General features: G+C 50.3%; 2 protein-coding genes across 2 annotated transcripts in view; one reads left to right on the plus strand and one right to left on the minus strand.

The window, feature by feature from the left end:
• The window catches only part of CNOT6 (CCR4-NOT transcription complex subunit 6), a 92668-nt gene extending 87408 nt beyond the window's left edge, over window positions 1–5260 (plus strand). Inside the window, exon 12 of the mRNA XM_080672809.1 lies at window positions 4806–5260. Coding sequence (XP_080528935.1) covers window positions 4806–4886 — 81 coding nt within the window. The 3' untranslated portion in view covers window positions 4887–5260. The remainder of the gene's footprint in view (window positions 1–4805) is intronic.
• A 3630-nt stretch (window positions 5261–8890) lies between these two features.
• Window positions 8891–10125, minus strand: SCGB3A1 (secretoglobin family 3A member 1). The gene is made up of 3 exons (XM_080674334.1): window positions 10035–10125; window positions 9325–9608; window positions 8891–9023 (listed from the first exon to the last, which is right to left on the minus strand). The coding sequence occupies exons 1-3, from the start codon at window positions 10087–10089 to the stop codon at window positions 9000–9002; spliced, it is 363 nt and encodes a 120-aa protein (XP_080530460.1). The 5' UTR covers window positions 10090–10125; the 3' UTR covers window positions 8891–8999.
• Between the last annotated feature and the right edge of the window lie 8149 nt (window positions 10126–18274).

Consider the following 18274-nt stretch of genomic DNA (forward strand, 5'->3'; position numbering starts at 1 on the left):
TTAATAAAGCAACACACAAAAATGAAAAAGAACCAAGAATTATAAAACCAGTAAGTTTCTTTCATGTAACAGATTAGACTATGGTATTCAATATGGTAACTTTTGCCACAAATGGATTTTGAGTACTTAAAATATGGCTACCATGACTGGAATTGTAAAACGTTTTTCTGTTAAATGAAACATTGTTTTAATAGGACCATGTTTCCCTTTATCTGTTGCATTCTGTAAAATATGGAACGAGTGTATTATTTATATTATGCATAAGCATCACCAGTTGATGTCAAATAATTGATTCCATTCTAACAATGTTTTACTTATCAAAGTAACATTATAATACATTAGATGAATATTGTATGCAAATAGCATGAGTTAACTGTGCCTGTATAAGATAAGTATGTACAAATTATAAATTAAAAGTAATTTCTGATACAGAGCTGAGCCAGTACCACAACTGGGAAAGTCTGGAAGGCATGTTACAGATTTCATGATGAAAGACACGGGCAGTTTGTGGCACCCAGGACAAAAGAAAAAAGTGAATATTTTCTCAAAAAAATAGATGAAATTAATCACCTGAAATGTCCAACAAAGTTTTTAAACAATTTATAACAAGCTATGAGCTTGTATATTTGGCTTGTATTTCCACACAGAAAACACTAATGGACATGCTTTTTAAAAGTATTACGGAAATTGTGTTGGAAAATCACGAGGAAAAGTCTAAAAATACTTAACAAAAGTGAAATTTATTCCGGTAAGCCTACAGTTAACCTATAGAGTGCAAGATCTAATACTACTGAAGATCAATTGATTCAAATTTTGAAAAATTGAAAGTACTTGTTATCTTTAGATGAGTTCTGTAATATAAAAGACACTGTCCAGTTAGTACTTTGTGTACACTTGCTGTATCTTAAAGGACTTCCAATTTTACAAAGAAATGTGAATTCTGACCCTAAAATAATCTAAAAACTTAGGACAGGTATTTTCATCTTTCACATCTGCCAAAGAATTTCTGCTGAATATGGAGAGAAGATAGTTGCTTTCAGTAGATAGTGCTTTAGCTATTAGGTAACAAAAAAACTGGATTTATAGAATTTTTAAAGGAGCCTAGATTTCCCTTGCTTTCTTCTGTTTTGTGTTAACTTTATGGTGCTTATTGAAAATAGCTGCACTCGGTTTTCTGAAATACCTTTTTTGGACAGTGTTAAAATTGTTCAGTAAAAGCAATCTCTGGGATTGGATAAAAAGTAAAATGGAGAGATACTTTTTACATTGGTGGGTACAGGATAGTTTCATAATTAACAACACATAGAGATGGTATGAGGGGAACAGATGATAATGTAGTCGCTGCTCTAGTCGCTACTTAAGGTCAAGATTGACCTTTGCCAAGGAAGTTACTGGTGAAGGACTTGACTACCACTTGCTTTTAATTAAGGAATTTTTATGTTCAGACCATCCTATGTGGTTACTTTCAGTTGCTGAGTTTGTAAGGCCTGCCGTGTAGGCCTCCTCTGAGTTCCATAGTTTTAGTAAGTGGCCATTTCTTTGTCCACAATTCCAATTTAAGATTATCTTGCAACAAAAGGAATACTTGCCAAATATTCAGTAACCAAAGGCATACTTGTCAGTGTGATAACATTTTCTCACTGATGTGTCACTGCATAGGACAGTGTCACCTTCACAGATAGATACAGTAATTTATATTGAAACTTCATTGTACAAATCATGAATGCTAATTTTTGCACATTTTCTAACATTTACAAATTTTAACTTACCAGCATTTTGTGAATTGGTTGCAAAGTTTACAAGAAAATGTTGAAGAACACTTGGTAAATTTAGAGTTGCTTTTCAAATTATGCAAATATCCCCTTTGAATTTGATGTTAATACAGAACTGACAGAATTAGCATTGGGATAGAAAAGTTTTTAACTTTTTAAATTGATAAGTTTTTGCTATAAAGACTCAACTAAAAAAGAAAAAAGTTTACTTGATAGGGATCAAAAAAATTTTGATTTTTGAGGATTTAATTCTGTTATGGGAAACAAGTATATTTGGAACAATTTGGGTATATGAATCTACTTTTCCAGTTTTATGAAATTGAGTATGAAAATCACTAAAGAAATTGAAATGTTACACTAGAAGGTATTAATGCAAAAAAATAGTACTGAAGGTGAATAGAGAAAAAAGACACGACATGTTGAAAAAAGTAAAATGGCAGACATAAGTCCAGTAATATTAAATGTGATTAGATTAACAACCTAATAAAAAGGGAGTAGATGGGATAAAACGCAGTCCAACTATATGCTGTCTATGGGATATGGGTTTTAGATTCAAAGATACAAATAGGTTGAAAGTAAAAGGATGGAAGAGGGTTTCAAGCAAACATCAAGTTGGAAGGAATATACTAATAGACAAAATAGACTTGAAAACAAAAAGTTATTAGAAATAAGGGGACATTTTTAAATTATGAGCAACATTAAACAATGATAAGCAACCCCAAACTACATGAAGTAGAAACTGACCAAATGGAGAGACAAAATAGACAATCCATGCTATATAATAAAGAGGTAATATGCAAATTGACCCTCATGCCCTTGCATCACAAGATGGCCGCCCCCACATTGTCACAAGATGGCCAGCAGGGGAGGGCAGTTGGGGGCAACCAGACCTGCAGGGGAGGGCAGTTGAGTCCCCCCAGCCACTCAGGGCCAGCCTGAGGCGCAAGCAAGCCTCAGATGGCGGTTGCCCAGCCGCCCAAAGCCACCCGAGGCTCAGGTAACCCAGGCCGGCCGAGGCTTGTGCTGCCAGCAGTGGCAGCAGCAGAGGTGTGATGGGGGCGTCGCCTTCCCCTGATCACCGGGTCACCTCCTGCGCCTGAAGGCTCCCGGACTGTGAGAGGGGGCAGGCCGGGCTGAGGGACCCCCCTCTCCAAGTGCATGAATTTTCATGCACTGGGCCTCTAGTAAAAAATAAAAGAATAAGAATTCTTCATAAACTTTTCCAAACTTGACTCTCTCTGTGAGGTCAATAATACCCTGACATCTTAACCAAAAATATCACAAGGAAAGAATGCTACACACTAATAATCCTCTATGAATATAGATGTAAAAACCCTCAACCAAATGCTAGCAAAACTGAATCGAACAATATGTATAAAAGGATTATATACCACTAGAGGCCCAGGGCACAGAATTCGTGCACTCGGGAAGGGGGTGGTCCCTCAGCCCAGCCTGAGCCCTCTCACAGTCCAGGAGCCCTCGGGGGTGCTTGCCAGCCGTGAGCCCAGATTCTGGATAAGTAGTGCTCCCCCTGCATTGAGCGTCTGCCCCCTGGTGGTCAGTGTGTGTCATAGCAATTGATTTGCATATTAGCCTTTCATTATATAGGATGATCATGTGGGATTCATCTCAGGATGTGAGGTTGGCTTAGTATCCCCACATAATGTCATACACCACAGCAATAGGGTAAAAGACAAAATGACAGGATCAACTCAATAATAGACACAGAAAAAGTGACAAAATTCTATAATCCATTTAAAAAAAAAAGGGATGAAAACTTCAATCTCAGATTGATAAAGGGTGTTTATAAAGAACCCACTGCTAACATCCTACTTACTGATGAAAGACAAAGGCTTTACCCGAAGATCAGTAAACATGCACGATGTCCATCCATTCTTGTCACTTCAACATTGTACTGGAACTTCTAGCCAGGGAAATTAGGCAAGAAAATGAAATGAAAGGCATCCAGCTTGGGAAGGAATAAATAAAACTATATTTGCAGATGACATGATCTTGTACATAGAAAATCCTAGGTAACCCATACACCAAAAAATCTAGAATAAGTGAGTTCAGCAAGTTTAGAAGATCACTATATAAAAAGCAGTCATTCACTAGCAATGAACAAACCAAAAACAAAACTAAGAAAACAATTTTATTTTTTTTAATTTTTTTTTTTTTTTTTTTTTTTTTTTTTTTTTTTTTTTTTTTTACAGAGAGGAAGGGAGAGGGATAGTTAGAAAAATCAATGAGAGAGAAACATCAGCTGCCTCCTGCAAACCCCCTACTGGGGATGTGCTCACAACCAAGGTACATACCCTTGACTGGAATTGAACCTGGGACCCTTCGGTCTGCAGGCCAACGCTCTGTCCACTGAGCCAAACCGGTTAGGGCAACAATTTTATTTATAATAACAGTAAGTAGTTAGGAATCCTATGTAATAAAATGCTAATATGCAAATTGTCCCCTTTGACCAGGAGTTCGACCAGGGGGCGGGGTGGCCGACCAATTGCCTGTGGCCCTTTCCCCAGCCAACCCCACCCCAACCAGCCCCATCCACCCCTGTCCGGGGCAGGGCCAGCCGGACCCCACCCGTGCACGAATTTGTGTACCGAGCCTCTAGTAAATTGAATAAAACAACTTGCACCCTAAAAAGTATTAAACATTGAAAGATGTAAATACATGGGAAGACATTCATGTTTATGGATTGAGAACACAATACTGTTAAGATGGTGGTACTCCAAATTGATCTACAGATTCAATGCAGTATCAGAAGCCCAACTTGCCTTTTTTATAGAAATTGACAAGCTGATCTTAAAATGCATGTGCAGAGTATACTAAAGACCCTCTAATAGCCAAATAATCTTGGAAAAACAAAGTTGGAGGACTTAACTTCTTGGTTTCAAAGCGTATTAAAAAGCCACAGCGTTATAAGACAGTAGTAATATTGACATAAGGATGGCATATGGATCAACGGAAGTGAATTGAGAGCTCAGAAATAAATCCTTATATTTATGGTCATTTGATTTGTGACAGGCACCAAGACATCTCAATAAAGGAAAGGATAGTGTCCAACAACGGTGCCGGACAACTGAAAATTCACAAGCAAAAGAATGAAGTTGGACCCCTACCTCAGACCATATGCAAAAATTAATCAAAAATCTCAATGTAAGAGCTAAATCTTTTTTAAATTCCTTGAAAAATACATAGATATAAATATTTATGATGCTGGTTTAGGCAATAGTTTCTTAGGTAAAACATCTTAAAAGCAAAGGAACTAAAGGAAAAGGTAGATTAATTAGGGTTTATCAAAATTAAAAACAAAACACATGTAAATGAAAACTTTTGTATTGCTTTTATGGGGCTTGAATTGTTTGGTCAGTATGTTGAGATTTATTCATGTAAATGCATGCAATTATAATAGCCATACTTTATTTTCATTACTGTATATGAATATTTCAAAATATAGTCATCCATTCTTCTCTGCAAGTATATTTGAGTTATCGTTTTCTTCCTCCTCTAGCCCCTTACAAACCATTCTGCTCTGAACGTCCTGGTAGGTGCGCAGTGAGAGGGCTTCTCTGGAGTATAACCTGAGGTGGGTGGTGGGGCACGTACACGTTGCCCCTGAATTGCTTCGCCCCATCCACAGTGTGTGTTCCCACTTGCCCACCAGCAGTTCAGGAGAGAGTTCTTCCTTGTTCCACAACTTTGCCAGCACTTGTTTTGGGCTGACTTCATTTTTGGTATCTAGTGGGAATAATAGTATTTCATTATAGTTTCCATTTATATTCCGCTTATTAATAAAGGACGCTTTTGTTTTGCTATTTCAGGTTCTTATGATTTTATGTCTCAGGGATTTTGCCCATTTACAGTTGACTCGTAATTCTTTATGTTCTCAGACAGTTTTCCTTTATCAGTTGTGTTGCATGTGTTCTCTGAGTTTTCTTTTAAGCTTTCCTTTTTAAACTTTATATTTTGAAGTTTCTCTGACATACACCAAAGTGCAAAGAACAATCTAATGGACTGGGATCACCCATCACCAAGCTTCAGTTACCATTAAGTGGCCCCTCTTGATTCAGCTAGCCCCCATTCTGCACACCCTGGGTTATTTTGAAGCAAAGTCCAGGCATAGCATTTCATCTGTAGATATTTCAGTGTACACTTCAAAGTGATAAGCATTAAACAATATATATTTACCAGTTTTCAAATTAGTGGGTTTATTTCCTATGTCCTCCAAAGATTACCATACAGACTCTCTTTCCCTGTATTAAAACATGGACTCAGCCCTAGCTAGTTTGGCTCAGTGGATAGGGCATCGGCCTGCGGACTGAAGGGTCGAGGGTTTGATTCCAGTCAAGGGCATATGCCTGGGTTGTGGGCTCAATCCCAAGTAGGGAGTGTGCAGGAGGCAGCCAATAGGTGATTTCCTCTCGTCATTGATGTTTCTCTCTCCCTTCCTCTCTGAAATCAATAAAAATATATTTTTTTAAAAAACCACATGGGCTTAATCCTATTTGATGAGTTTGATGTTCGAATTGCCCCATCTCTGGCCAGGGGAGCTTTATTCAGATGGTACTGTCTCTTCGACCCAATCCTGATCATCTGGCAGCCTCCTTCTGTTCTGGTATGAAAAGATGTACAGGTTTACATTGGCTGCTCTGGGCCTGGAACTGGACATTGCTCCAAAGACTCCTCTTTCCTCTGGTGGGAAATGGTAACTGGAGGCCACTCCCAGGATGCACAATTCTCATTGCTGCCTGATTGGTCTGTTTCTCGGTCCTTTCAGGAGGCCGATGAGGCTAAACTACATTGGACAGTTATACTTCCAGTTCAGATCAAGCTATAAGGTTCTAATTTAACCTTCATGATCTTTTTTGTTTTTTCTGAACACTATTCTGCTTGCTGGAGGGTACACCAGCCTTTCTTTTGTTCTTTTTTTAATTAAATATTTTTATTGATTTCAGAGAGGGAGAGAGAATCATGGATCGGCTGCCTCCTGCACACCCCACACTGGGATCGAGCCCATAGCCTGGGCATGTGCCCTGACCGAGAATCGAACCGTGACCTCCTGGTTCATAGGTCCCCGCTCAACCACAGCCACACCAGCTGGGCAATGATCCTAAATCAGCATCTACTTTCAACTTTACCAGAAATCTCAGGTTTCGGTGACACTGGTGTGATGACTCATTTGACTTATCACAGAGTAGGTAGAGAATGGCCTCAGTGTGGCAATGCCATCAACAAGACAAGTTTGTTTGTACAGTCTTGTCCTGCCTGGGGGACCCACGCCCAACTCCAGGAGGTAGAGTTAAATTCCTGTAGTTTTCATGCTGCTTATACCAACAAGGGAAACAAAGTTAGGTTTATTGGTTTCTTTTTATAATTTAAATTTTTTTAAGTTGCTTTAAATTTTTTTATTTTATATCATGGAGATCTTTACATGGTTACAAAGGGAAATTAGCAAAGTAAGATATTTAAATAGCTTTCTCTTCCCCAGGATTACAGTTGGTCTCTTTTCCCAGGAACCTGCAGAAGTTGGGAGGCTAGACCTGGCAGGTAGCCTCAGGGCTTCCCATGATTCTCAGGTCTTCCTCTCTAGCAAGCACTGTGATTTCCCCTCGGGTTCCCGGGGAGGTTCTCCAGGTGGGAGGCAGCGGGCCATCTCAGGATGGGAACTTGGTCAAGCCCACCGGCAGATCCAGCAATTCCTGTGGCATACAGTGTTCTCGGCTGATTCCGCTGCATTAACAGGAACTGTCACCAGACCGCCCACCGAGAGCCTGGATGTGTGATGTTGGGAGCGACTGGCCAGTGAGATCCTGTCCCCACTGCCTTCTTCACCAGGGCTGCGCAGGGTTCGTCTCTTACCGCTTCGTTGTCCAGACCAGAGCTTTACACGGTTCAGAACCCTTGGGAATCTCGGGCAACGTCTGACCATGATGTAAATTTAATCTGGATGCAAGTGGCCTCCCTGTTGTGGTTTGACTCTGAATGTGTCAAAGTGGCCAAAAATTAAATCCCCGAATTTCCTTGTCAAGATAGGAGATGAACAGAAAAAAGTCAGACCCAGGCTCTAATATAAAAGATGAAAATGAACTTAGTTTGTCCACCGTGTGTTGATAGGCAAGACGGGGAGAGCCCTGCCCAGGAAACTGGAAGTGGAGTGTGCTCAGAGGGCTGTGATTGACAGGCATCCCTGGGCAGCTCTCCCTGAAGGACATGAGCTCTGTCCCGGGCACTCCCCACGGGGAGTGCTCCCCACCACGGGGGCCCTCCCCACCATGGAGCACTCCCCACCACGGCGGCCTCCCCACCACGGGGCAGTCTTCCAGGAGACAGAAGGAACCTCAGCCATGAGGTTACTTCACTGAAAGCAAACGTCTGTAGACTTCCGTGGCCTCAATCCTGCCCCTCCAGGAGAGAAATTGAGATTAAGGGAGGAAGACAAACACTTCCAAATATTAGCAAGAACTGGCTTTGTTTGGAGAGGTTTTTTGTTTTTAATCGTCACCCGAGGATGTTTTTCCATTGATTTTTAGAGAGGGAGGAGAGTGGGAGAAAGAGAGAAAGAGAAAGATCCATGTGAGAGAGACACATTGGTTGGTTGCCTCCAGCATATGCCACAACCTGAGCCAGGGATTGAACCTGAAACTGAAGTACATGTTCTTGTGCTCTTGACCAGGAATCAAACCCGAGACCCTTCGGTCTGTGAGCCGGCACTCTAACCACTGAGCCAAACCTGCCAGGGCAGTTTGGAGAGTTCTTGCTAATCTTCAAGGACTAGATAATTCCCGTGCTTCATAGACATTTACAGACCAAAACGAGGAAGAAGTCCCAATCTAGTTTGCAAATGCAGTCTAAATGGATACTTGCCCAATCCTTGTCACCTTTCATGGCTGGCTGTGTGCCCGCTGCCAAATGTCAGTAGTCTCTCCCTCAGTCTCTTTCCCCCCCCCCCCCCGCAGTCGGGGCACATGGCCCTCCCCCGCCCCCGTGCCCCTCGAGGTGTAGGGACCAGCTCAGCCCCTCCCAGGCCCAGCCCCTCTCCCTTCAGCACAGGCTCACAGCAGGGGAGGAGCGGGACTGGCATTGAGGCGAGAAGACATCAGTCCAGAGCTGCTCTTAACTGTTTATTGAGGGGAAGGGGGCATGGTTGGGGCTGGTGCAGGTGCCTGGCCGGAAGGTGGCAGCATCTTGTTGCCAGGCAGGGATGCTTCCAGCTGCTGCTCAGCCGAAGAATGTCAGGGCTCCCTGGAAAGAAGCCACGTTAGGGTGTTTCCTTGAGCGGGTGAGGCCCTGCCCAGCTATGCTCCGGTCGGGTTTGGGGCAGGCCATGCCACCTGCTCTGGGGGACAGGCACAGGTAATGACCCTTGTGCATTCCTACCTCCTCCCCGGGCCCTCCACAGCCCCCCATCGTTCAGATATGGCTGGTCCTCCCAGTTCCCACCTGAGGCCACCGAGCTCCCGGGGGCGGAAAATGAGGTGGCTCTGTCGGGGATTGAAGGGTGGACGGGGTACTCACCGAGGGAGGTGGCAGATGCCCCACTTACCAGTAGCATCTTCACGGCCCCCACAGCATCTGGGCCCAGCTCAGTCACACACTTCCTGGAGCCCTCCACCAGTTTGTCCACAGAGATGCCCATGCTGGCCAGGATGAACCTCAGGGGGTGGAAGCCCCTGAAGTAGGAGGAGGCCGCAGCCCCGGCCACACCCTCGGCCGCAGCCCCGGCCACACGCTCGGCCGCAGCCCCAGCCACACTCTCCAGGGCAGGCACAAGGGCGGCCGGGCTCGGGACCGTGGGCTTGGCCGCCAGGTTCAAGAAGAAGGCTGCAGCTGCAAACGGAGGAGTGTCACCCACCGGGCCCGTCCCCAGGAGAGCTGCTGAGGGCCCATCACCTCCTGGAGGTGACAGGGCCTTTGAAACCTGCCAGCACCCAGCCACCCACTCGCTCACTTGACCAATCACAGAGCTGTGGCTGCAGGGAGCTGGCTGGACAGGGCCAGGAGCTGGCTGCGGGGGAGGGCAGGAGGTGAGCTCCATGGGGGCCTAGGCAGGTTCCCAGAGGAGGGGACCCCAGGGCTGGCGTGGGAGGGTGACAGAGCAACCATTTCCAGACCAGGCCAGCACTCACACCGCCCAGGGCAGGGAGAGCCTGAAGTTGGTGGGTGCAGAGGCAGCAGGGTCAGGACCTGCTGGACTGGGGCTGGGCCAGGCAGAGCCGCAGGGGTGAGGGTGGGCCCACGCCTGAGGGCACTCACTGGGCTGGCTGAGCAGGGCCACGCTGAGCACCAGGAAGGCAGCGGCAAGCTTCATGGCGGCTGGGCTCTGAGGATGCTCCTGGACCAGACACGCTTCCCGGAGTCTGGCCCTGGGGCTTCATATACCCCATCTCGTCCCTCCCCAGGGCTAGGCCTCACCCGCCCTGTCCTCCTGAGAATGTGCTGTTTGCTCAACTAATGGGCCGAGCCCTGGCCAACTTCCTGCTCAGGCTGGTGGGCCCTGGGAAACCCATGCCCCCAATCCTGCCCGGGTCTCGGGACTTCCTCTTGGCTGGGCCTGGGTGAGGGCAGGAATGTGGCTGGGCTGTGTGCACCGGGCCCCCCAGGCCTCTGCCCCTCCAGGGAGCTGTCTGGCTGGACCCCAGCTGGCCTCGCGGTGCTGAGGGCCAGTGGGTGAGGAAGGGCCGAGGCTGTGACCCCCGCTTCCCTGTTCCAGAGCCTGGAGATGTCAGGCAGTCGGGCCCCCTGGCTCCTTCGGGTCTTGGAGAGGCTATGGGCAGCTATTGATGCCAACAGGAAGGCCTGGGACAGTCTCCATCTTTGAAATCAGTCTTGACATGAGAGTTTCACACATCTCATCTGCAGGACACGCCAAACACACTCAGCCCGTGACACAGGCTCACACATCTCATCTGCAGGACACGCCAAACACACTCAGCCCGTGACACAGGCTCACACATCTCATCTGCAGGACACGCCAAACACACTCAGCCCGTGACACAGGCTCACACATCTCATCTGCAGGACATGCCAAACACACTCAGCTCGTGACACAGGCTCGCCAGGATGCGGCTTTTCAGGGTGCCCTGGATACCCCAGCTGGGTTGCCGGGGTCTCCAGCACCTGAGGCCCTGAGGCCACGCTCCCCTCTGCGGGGCTCCCTGCTTTGCCTGCAGGTGTGTGCAGCTTATTAGCAGCTGTGCTACACGTGTGCTCGCCACTCATCTTGTACATTCTCCCTTGGCGGTGTGGTGTGGGGGACGTGCATTACACGTGTGCTTATTAGGAGGTGGCTGCCCGGTGGCTGCAGCCCTGATGCCCAAGCCTTATCCTCTCAGGGGGCACTTGCTGAAGGACGCCGCTCCGGCCAGGCCCCTCCTGAAAGCCTGGGCAGCAGGTGGCTCCCCTCCCACGTCAGGGCCGCACTGCCTCTCCCCAGTCAGGGGGCTCTCCAGGACCCACAGAGGTCTGGGGGCTCCTTACAGTGGCAGCAGGTTCCTGGGGGAGGGGACAGCAGCACAAGGTGGGCGAGGAGAACATCGACACAGCTGAGCAGCTTCTTCCAGATTAAACCCCAGGAGACCCGTGTCTGCCCCTTCCCTGGCCTGTGTCAGCACACGTCTCCCATGTGTCCTCAGGCCAACATGCGGCTGTGGTGGCCCCGGCACTGTCCCCTTCGGCAAAGCCGCCTTTGCCTGGGTGGGAATGGGTGCCCTGAGGAGAGGCTGCATGGCAGCTGAGAACTGTCAGTCAAGTCTTCTAAGTGGGTGCGGGGGGGGGGGGGGGGGTAGGGGGTAGGACTGGTGCCAGGATGTTCTCGTTTGTCATCTTATCCCTTTGAAACTTGGGGACAAGGGTCTCACAAGAGCTGGCGTGGTTATGCCAGTGGGAGGTGGGAGAAGTCTGGGCGGTTCTCAGGGCGGTTCTAGTGCTCAGATGCAGCTGCCACTGAAGGACCTGACCACGGGGGGCCTACACTTGTCCGGGGACTCCCCAGGAGGCCCAAGGTCAGACTGCCATTCCATGTGGGGAACGGAGTCACACTTTCTTCAGTGAGCATTTGGTGTGGGGACTGCTCTCCTCCTGAGCCAGCACTGCCTGGCGTGAACCCCTCCAAACTGGGGTCACTGGGTCCTTGGCCCAGGTGATCCACGTAGGTGGGGGTTGGGAGCCACCCCGGGGCACCTTCCACCATGCAGACAGGCTAGAGAACGCTGGCTTCAGGCAGGCCAGAGTGGAGCCCGAGGCCAGGAGGAGGCGGAGTCAGTGCTGGCTGTCTGGGCACAAGCTCTCAGTGGTCCCTCTGCCCCTTCCTGACCCTCTTCATCTGTAAACACCCCCACCCCCACTCTGGCCTACAGTGGTTGGAGGAGACCTGTCCCTGGCTTCCCATGAGCCTACACAGTGGTGGTAGCACCTCAAGATTTCTAATTCCAAAGGTACATCCCCAGTTACACAGCAAAGTGTGTCTCATTGTGTCTCCATTTCTCCACCAAGGAGACCAAGGGACTTGCCTCTGGTTCCTGAGCATAATGGTCAAGCAGGGCTCACTCAGGCTGGCCCCACCCTTCACCTACACCGATCTCCGCACTAGCCCTTGGGAACCGCCTGCAGCAGGGCGGTGGGGCAGCTGAGGGTCCAGCCTGAGCCCGGCAGCCTGGTGGACCAGGGGACATCTGTTCCTGGGGTGATTAACAACTCACCACATACTTGGTGGCTGAAAACAACACACATTTATTTGCTCACAGTCCTGGAGGCCTGAAATCCAGTATCACTGAGCCAGAATCAAGGCAGTGTCAGAATTGTGCTCCCTCCAGAGGCTCTATGGCCTCTCTCAGCTTCTGGTGAAGGCCAGCATTCCTTGGCTTGTGGCTACATCACTCCAACTTCTGCCTCTGGTCACATGGCCTTCTCTCTCTCTCTCTCTCTCTCTCTCTCTCTCTCTCTCTGAAATCTCACTCAGACTCTCTCTATGATTACATGTGATTGCATTCAGGGCTCACTGGATAATCTAGGACAGTGGTCGGCAAACTCATTAGTCAACAGAGCCAAATATCAACAGTACAACAATTGAAATTTCTTTTGAGAGCAAAATTTTTTAAACTTAAACTTCTAACGCCACTTCTTCAAAATAGACTCGCCCAGGCCGTGGTATTTTGTGGAAGAGCCACACTCAAGGGGCCAAAGAGCCACATGTGGCTCGCAAGCCGCAGTTTGCTGACCACAGATCTAGGATATAATCTCATTTCAAAATAACTAACTTCATTACATCTGCCCATTTAAAGGTTCAGGAATTAAATCCTGGGTGGCTGTGGGTGCTTCTAAGCCTAGCATACCTCCAAGCTCTGCGCAGCTTCCTCCCCTTCCCAGGCCAGCAGAAGGATGTCAGAATGCAGCTGACATAAGGGGAAGGTACAGAGATGGGCACCTGCCACCAGCACCCGCCTGGGCATCCCGAGCCGGCTCCTGCACACCTCCTCCTGCTGGGAGAGGGCTGAGTGACACTGAGGCACCCCTCCTTCAGACATCACAGTCAGCCTGTCCTGGGCAATGTTTGCAGGGCATCCTTTGTGCCAAAACAAACATTGGCACCAGGCCTGCTCCTCCGGGAATGAGGTGCTGGAGGTAGACAAGAACGTTGGTGGCCCCAGGGCTGGGAAGGACCACGGGGCTCACCAGGCCCTGAGAGCCAGGTACTCAGGCCTACAGAGGTTGGAGGGGACCAGGAGCCGAGGGCCCGGTCAGCCGCCTCTGCCTGGGCATCCCTTGTGGCTCTGACGTCAGCAAACGCCTGCAGAGGATGACACAGGCCACAAGGCCAGCAGACCCTTCATGCCTGCCCGGCCACCACACATAGCGGAGGTCCTGTGGGGTCCCTTCATCTCTTCTCATTCTCCTTTTGTCAGGCCAGATCAGGGCTCCCAAGTCCCATGAGCTAAGTGAGTTATTAGGCGAACCGGAGCAGCCTGTGGACCCAGCCCCACCTCATGGTGAGGATGTGGCCGCCTGTGGGCAGTGGTAGCCCCTTTCCCACTATCGCCTTGGTTCCTGCCCACCATCAAAGTTCTCTGGGGGACCCTGGATGCGCACCTTTAGCTTTTCTGTGAGAATCCATGGGTGTGCAGTGTCCGCTCACAGAGGTGTGGGGCTGGTTTGGCCAGCCCTCTGCAGCGTGACCTTGGGCTTAGATTGTCTGTGGTGTCCAAGCATGAACTGCTCCTAGTTCAATTTCTGGGGCCGGCGCACACACAGGCCTGGAAACCACACCCTGGTCCCATGGGCAGTGGGCAGGGTGGGCAGCCTTAAGGGAGCCCGTCCAATAGCCTGATCTTGGAGAACCCCGGCCACACGGCCACCCTCCAGGGAAGTCCTTCTGGGCTAGAACCACACCAGCCACAGGAGATCCCTTCTCTCCTCCTGTGAGTCGTCACCATGAGGGCAGGTGGGCACATGGGCACATCCAGGGCTCTTGTGGGAGCTGAGATGGAGCCACCTCAGTGGAGCCTTGAAGTGGCTTTAAGAGAAGCAGGCCAGGTGCAGGTCTGGGTGTCCTGCCCAGGGGTCACTCCAGGAATCTGCCAGCACCTACCTCAGCTCCTTCCTCTTCCTCATAGCTTGGTCCCCAGGGCCCTGGGGCTCTGGGCAGTGTCACCAGCATGTCCTCTTCCTGCCTCTGTGGGCGTCTTCACTTGGGTCAATATTGATCTGGTTTCATTGAGCACTTCCTTCTGCCCCTTCCCTGTGCGAGGCCCTACCTCGGGGAGGGGCAAGGGCAGCTGTGTGGGCTCCGGGTAAAGTGATGAAAGAACTGGCCTTGTGTGGATTAAATTCAGCAAAGACTGAACTTCTCAGAGGCTGTCTTCCCCAGGGTTACAAGCTGGCAGCCTGCAGTGCCAAACCTCAGACATGGATTTGGGCTCAGGGGAACAAGCTGCTGTCCCCCCGGACCTCCAGGAGGTTTCACCAGGCCCCCAAACTCTAAGTGGCTGTGCTGACCACACAGCCATGGCCAAGCCATGCCCTGTATAGTTAGGTCCAGTTTACGTGTGTCAGCCTGGGCTAGAGTGGGGCCCCACCACCTTCAGTTGTGGGTCCCTAAATAGAATGGGATTCCCAGTCAGAAAAAAACGCTCAGAGAACATCAGTGACCTGCCCAAGTCCTCAGGGTCTCATCTCAGGCCTGGTGCCCCTCGGGACTGGAAGACACAGGGGCTGGAAGCAACCACCTGCCAGGTGAGGAGGTCTCAGACTCCAGACCATGGCCCACCCACACAGATGTACTCATTGCCACCCCAAAGCGAGCCCTCTTCAAAGCTGATTCACACAATTAACCCAGCGACTTAACAGCAATCCCTCTGTTACTTCCATCGTCCAGAAGCCTTGGAAGGGACCGTGACACCTGGCTGTGCCCAAGAGGGCTGGGCCCTCAATTCTTGGGAGGAAGAGCTGCCTCCTCCTAAGGGGACCACGCTTGCCTACCCAGCGGCAGGGTCCCAGAGCAGTGCCTGGCTAACTGACCTTCACAGATGCTGCCCCATTGCCTTCCAAATCCCTCAGCTCTCACTTCCCGGGCACTCTGAGTTCCTCCCTCAGCCCTTGGAGTGGCCCTTCAGTATATCCCACTCCTTCATGTGGTTTATGGCAAACTTTGTCACTTCTAGCTCTTGTGGGAAAGTGAAGGGGTTTCTGTCTCCCTGCAAATGCTGGCTCTGAGGCACAGGTGCCCCACAAGGTCCAGGACGGGATGTCTCCCTCGCCCTGCAGCGATGCTGCAGCCAGTAGTCCTAAGTGATTGGAGAACACAGAGTGTGCTTCTGACTTCCAGAACTCCCCAGTTGGGTCTCATCTAAGGAAAGCATTTTCCCCTATTACCATCACTCTGACCCAAATCCTAAAAATATGCTTCCCACCTCCTCCACCTGTTGTCTTCACTGAAGGCCTGACATTAGCAGAGAATGCCTCTGTCCCTATCTTCAGTGGTTGCAGGACGTTTGTGCGGGTGGGTGTCTGTAGATGAGGAAATGAATGGCTGAGTGGATGGATGGATGGATGGATGGATGGATGGATGGATGGATGGATGGATGGCTGAGTGGGTGGGTGGATGGATGGATGGATGGATGGATGGATGGATGGATGGATGGATGGATGAGTGGATGGATGGATGGATGGATGGATGGATGGATGGATGGATGGATGGATGGATGAGTGGATGGATGGATGGATGAGTGGATGGATGAGTAGATGCATGAGATGATAGGTGAGTTGATGGAAGAGAGGGGTCTTGTCAGATGCCACTGTGGAGAGTATCTTTCCCAGTTAACTTAAATGTTTCTTTCGAAGGACATGACAGTGGGGTCAGGGCTTCTTCCTCAGTGTGGTCACTACTAGGGGCATTTCAACTGTTATGTCATCACCAAAGCTCTGCAAGATGGCAACTCACAGACAAGAAAATGAGGCCCCGAAGGGCTTGCCTAGCCCAGGGTGACCCTACCGCAGGTGCCACATCCTCCTCACAGCCCTGAGCAGCCCCAGAGCCCAGCGGGCCCATGCTCTCTGTCCTGCAGCTCAGCACAGGGGCCTGGCCAGTGGTCCTGAGGGGAGACCACCTTGTTGGTGTTGCTGCAGTCCCCTCTGAACCCCCTGGGGGAGAGGCCCTGTGACGTGGGCGCCGGCCAGGACCTTGGACACTCCCTGGGGCCTATTATAGGGGCTGAGTACTCAGCCTCAAGAGTTGGCCTGGACCTGCTGAGGAGGAGTGGCCTGGAGGGGGCAGTGTTTGTGCTGGGGGACCACCATAGTAGCCACTGAGGAAAAGGGTTTTTTCTGGCACATACAACCTGGATAAGGGCCCAGCTAACAACAGAGTCCCTCTTCCTCTCCCATGTCTCCCGCAGCCGCCTCCGCTGCTCCTCAGAGCAGCCTGGTGTGCCAACTCTCCCGCCCAGGCCTCATCAGGCCCTGCTCTGTTCCTTCAAGATTCGTGCTTCTCTGAGCACAAATGTAAGTCCAAGCACAGCACCCTTTCCCAAAACTTCCCTCTGGTCATAAAGTAAAAATCCAACTCCTAATTTTGGGCTTCCAGGCCCTGAAGGACGGTCCCCTGCCAACATCTCCTTCTCACCTCCTCCCACCTCGGCCCTCCTTCCTTCTGAGCGGGCCTTTACAGCTAACCTTCTTCCTGGGCACAGCTCCATCACGTCTCCCTCCTTACAGCAGGGACTGTGCCTGTGGGCTCCGTGGAGGACAGTGACTGCCACGTCCCTGGACACCACATGCAGCTCAGAGCTGGGGGTGTGACCCTCACCATCTGGACTTGGCCTTAGCAGGCTTCCTGGGAAGGGCTGACCCAGCAGCAGCCCCAGGGGTGTCTGTGGGCAAGCTGTAGGTATCCTAAAGAAACGATACACAATGGGGTGGGGGAGGGTGTCTGTGGGCAAGCCCCTGCTCGCTGCATGGTCACCTGTCCTGCAAGCGTCTCGTGTGTGTGTGGGGGGGGGGGGGGGGGGGTTGGGGGGGGGCGGGGGTCTCTGGTGCTAACTGGGAGAAGTGTCTTTCTCCTTCTGAGGGTGGGGTGGCTGGGCAGTGTGAGCTGGGATCGGGGTCTGAGCAGATTGGCTCCATCCCCAAGGGCAGTGCAAAGTCAGGATGGAATAAAAGGCACCCAGGGACACTAAGTGTGCCTTTGGCCTCTTCTAAAGGATTTGATTCACGGCTCTCTGTCAAAAGAGGGAGAGGAGGAAAGAGGGGTGTGTGGGTGGCCCCCCCCCCCCCCCCGAAGAGCTGAGGCCTGAGAAGAGGAGAGGAAAGGAGAAGATTCCTAGCACGAAGGAAGGACCAAGGGACCTCAAGATGAGAACACACTGTTGCTCCGTGGTGTGTCCCTCCTGTCCCCTGCTCCTGCCAGCTGAGTTCTCTTTCCCATCGAGTCTCTGGGCTCCAGGAGGGAGGCAGGGCTGGGACCTGGGCACCCTGACTGCCTCCCTGAGCATCAGCCCAAGGACCAGAGGAGCCCACAAGTGTGAGCAAAGCTCCTCCTGACCCAGGCGCACGAGAGTGGGCTGTCCACCACACGTGGGTGTGCAACACCAAGACAGGCACTCATTCAGGGAAAGCGGCTGAATTCAGCCAATAATATTGAGAGTTAAACCGTCTAAACCCAGTGGGAAGGTGCTCTTTTCTGTATTCACATTTAGATTTATTATAGAAGTCAGAACCACAAACCCACCACCTCTTCCCACTAGAGTTGAAAATGAGGCTTGAACAGCAGACACCACACTGCTGGGTGGTGGGTGGGGTGCAGGCACCCAGTGGGCCCTTGGCCCCGGAAGAGAGGAAGAGGCCTGGGTGGGGCAGGCCCAGGGCCTGGCCCGCAGGGTGGCCTTTAGCTCTGATCTTTGCTGGGCTCTTCTGCTCCCCCAGTGAGGTGCCCACAGGACTGTGCTGACAGCCCTCCTACGTGGCCCCTGCGTGGAGGGGTCATTGTTGGCTTTCCCTCCTGA

The sequence above is a fragment of the Plecotus auritus genome, assembly GCF_963455305.1.
Source record: "Plecotus auritus genome assembly, chromosome: 6".
In the NCBI taxonomy this organism is placed as follows: domain Eukaryota; kingdom Metazoa; phylum Chordata; class Mammalia; order Chiroptera; family Vespertilionidae; genus Plecotus; species Plecotus auritus.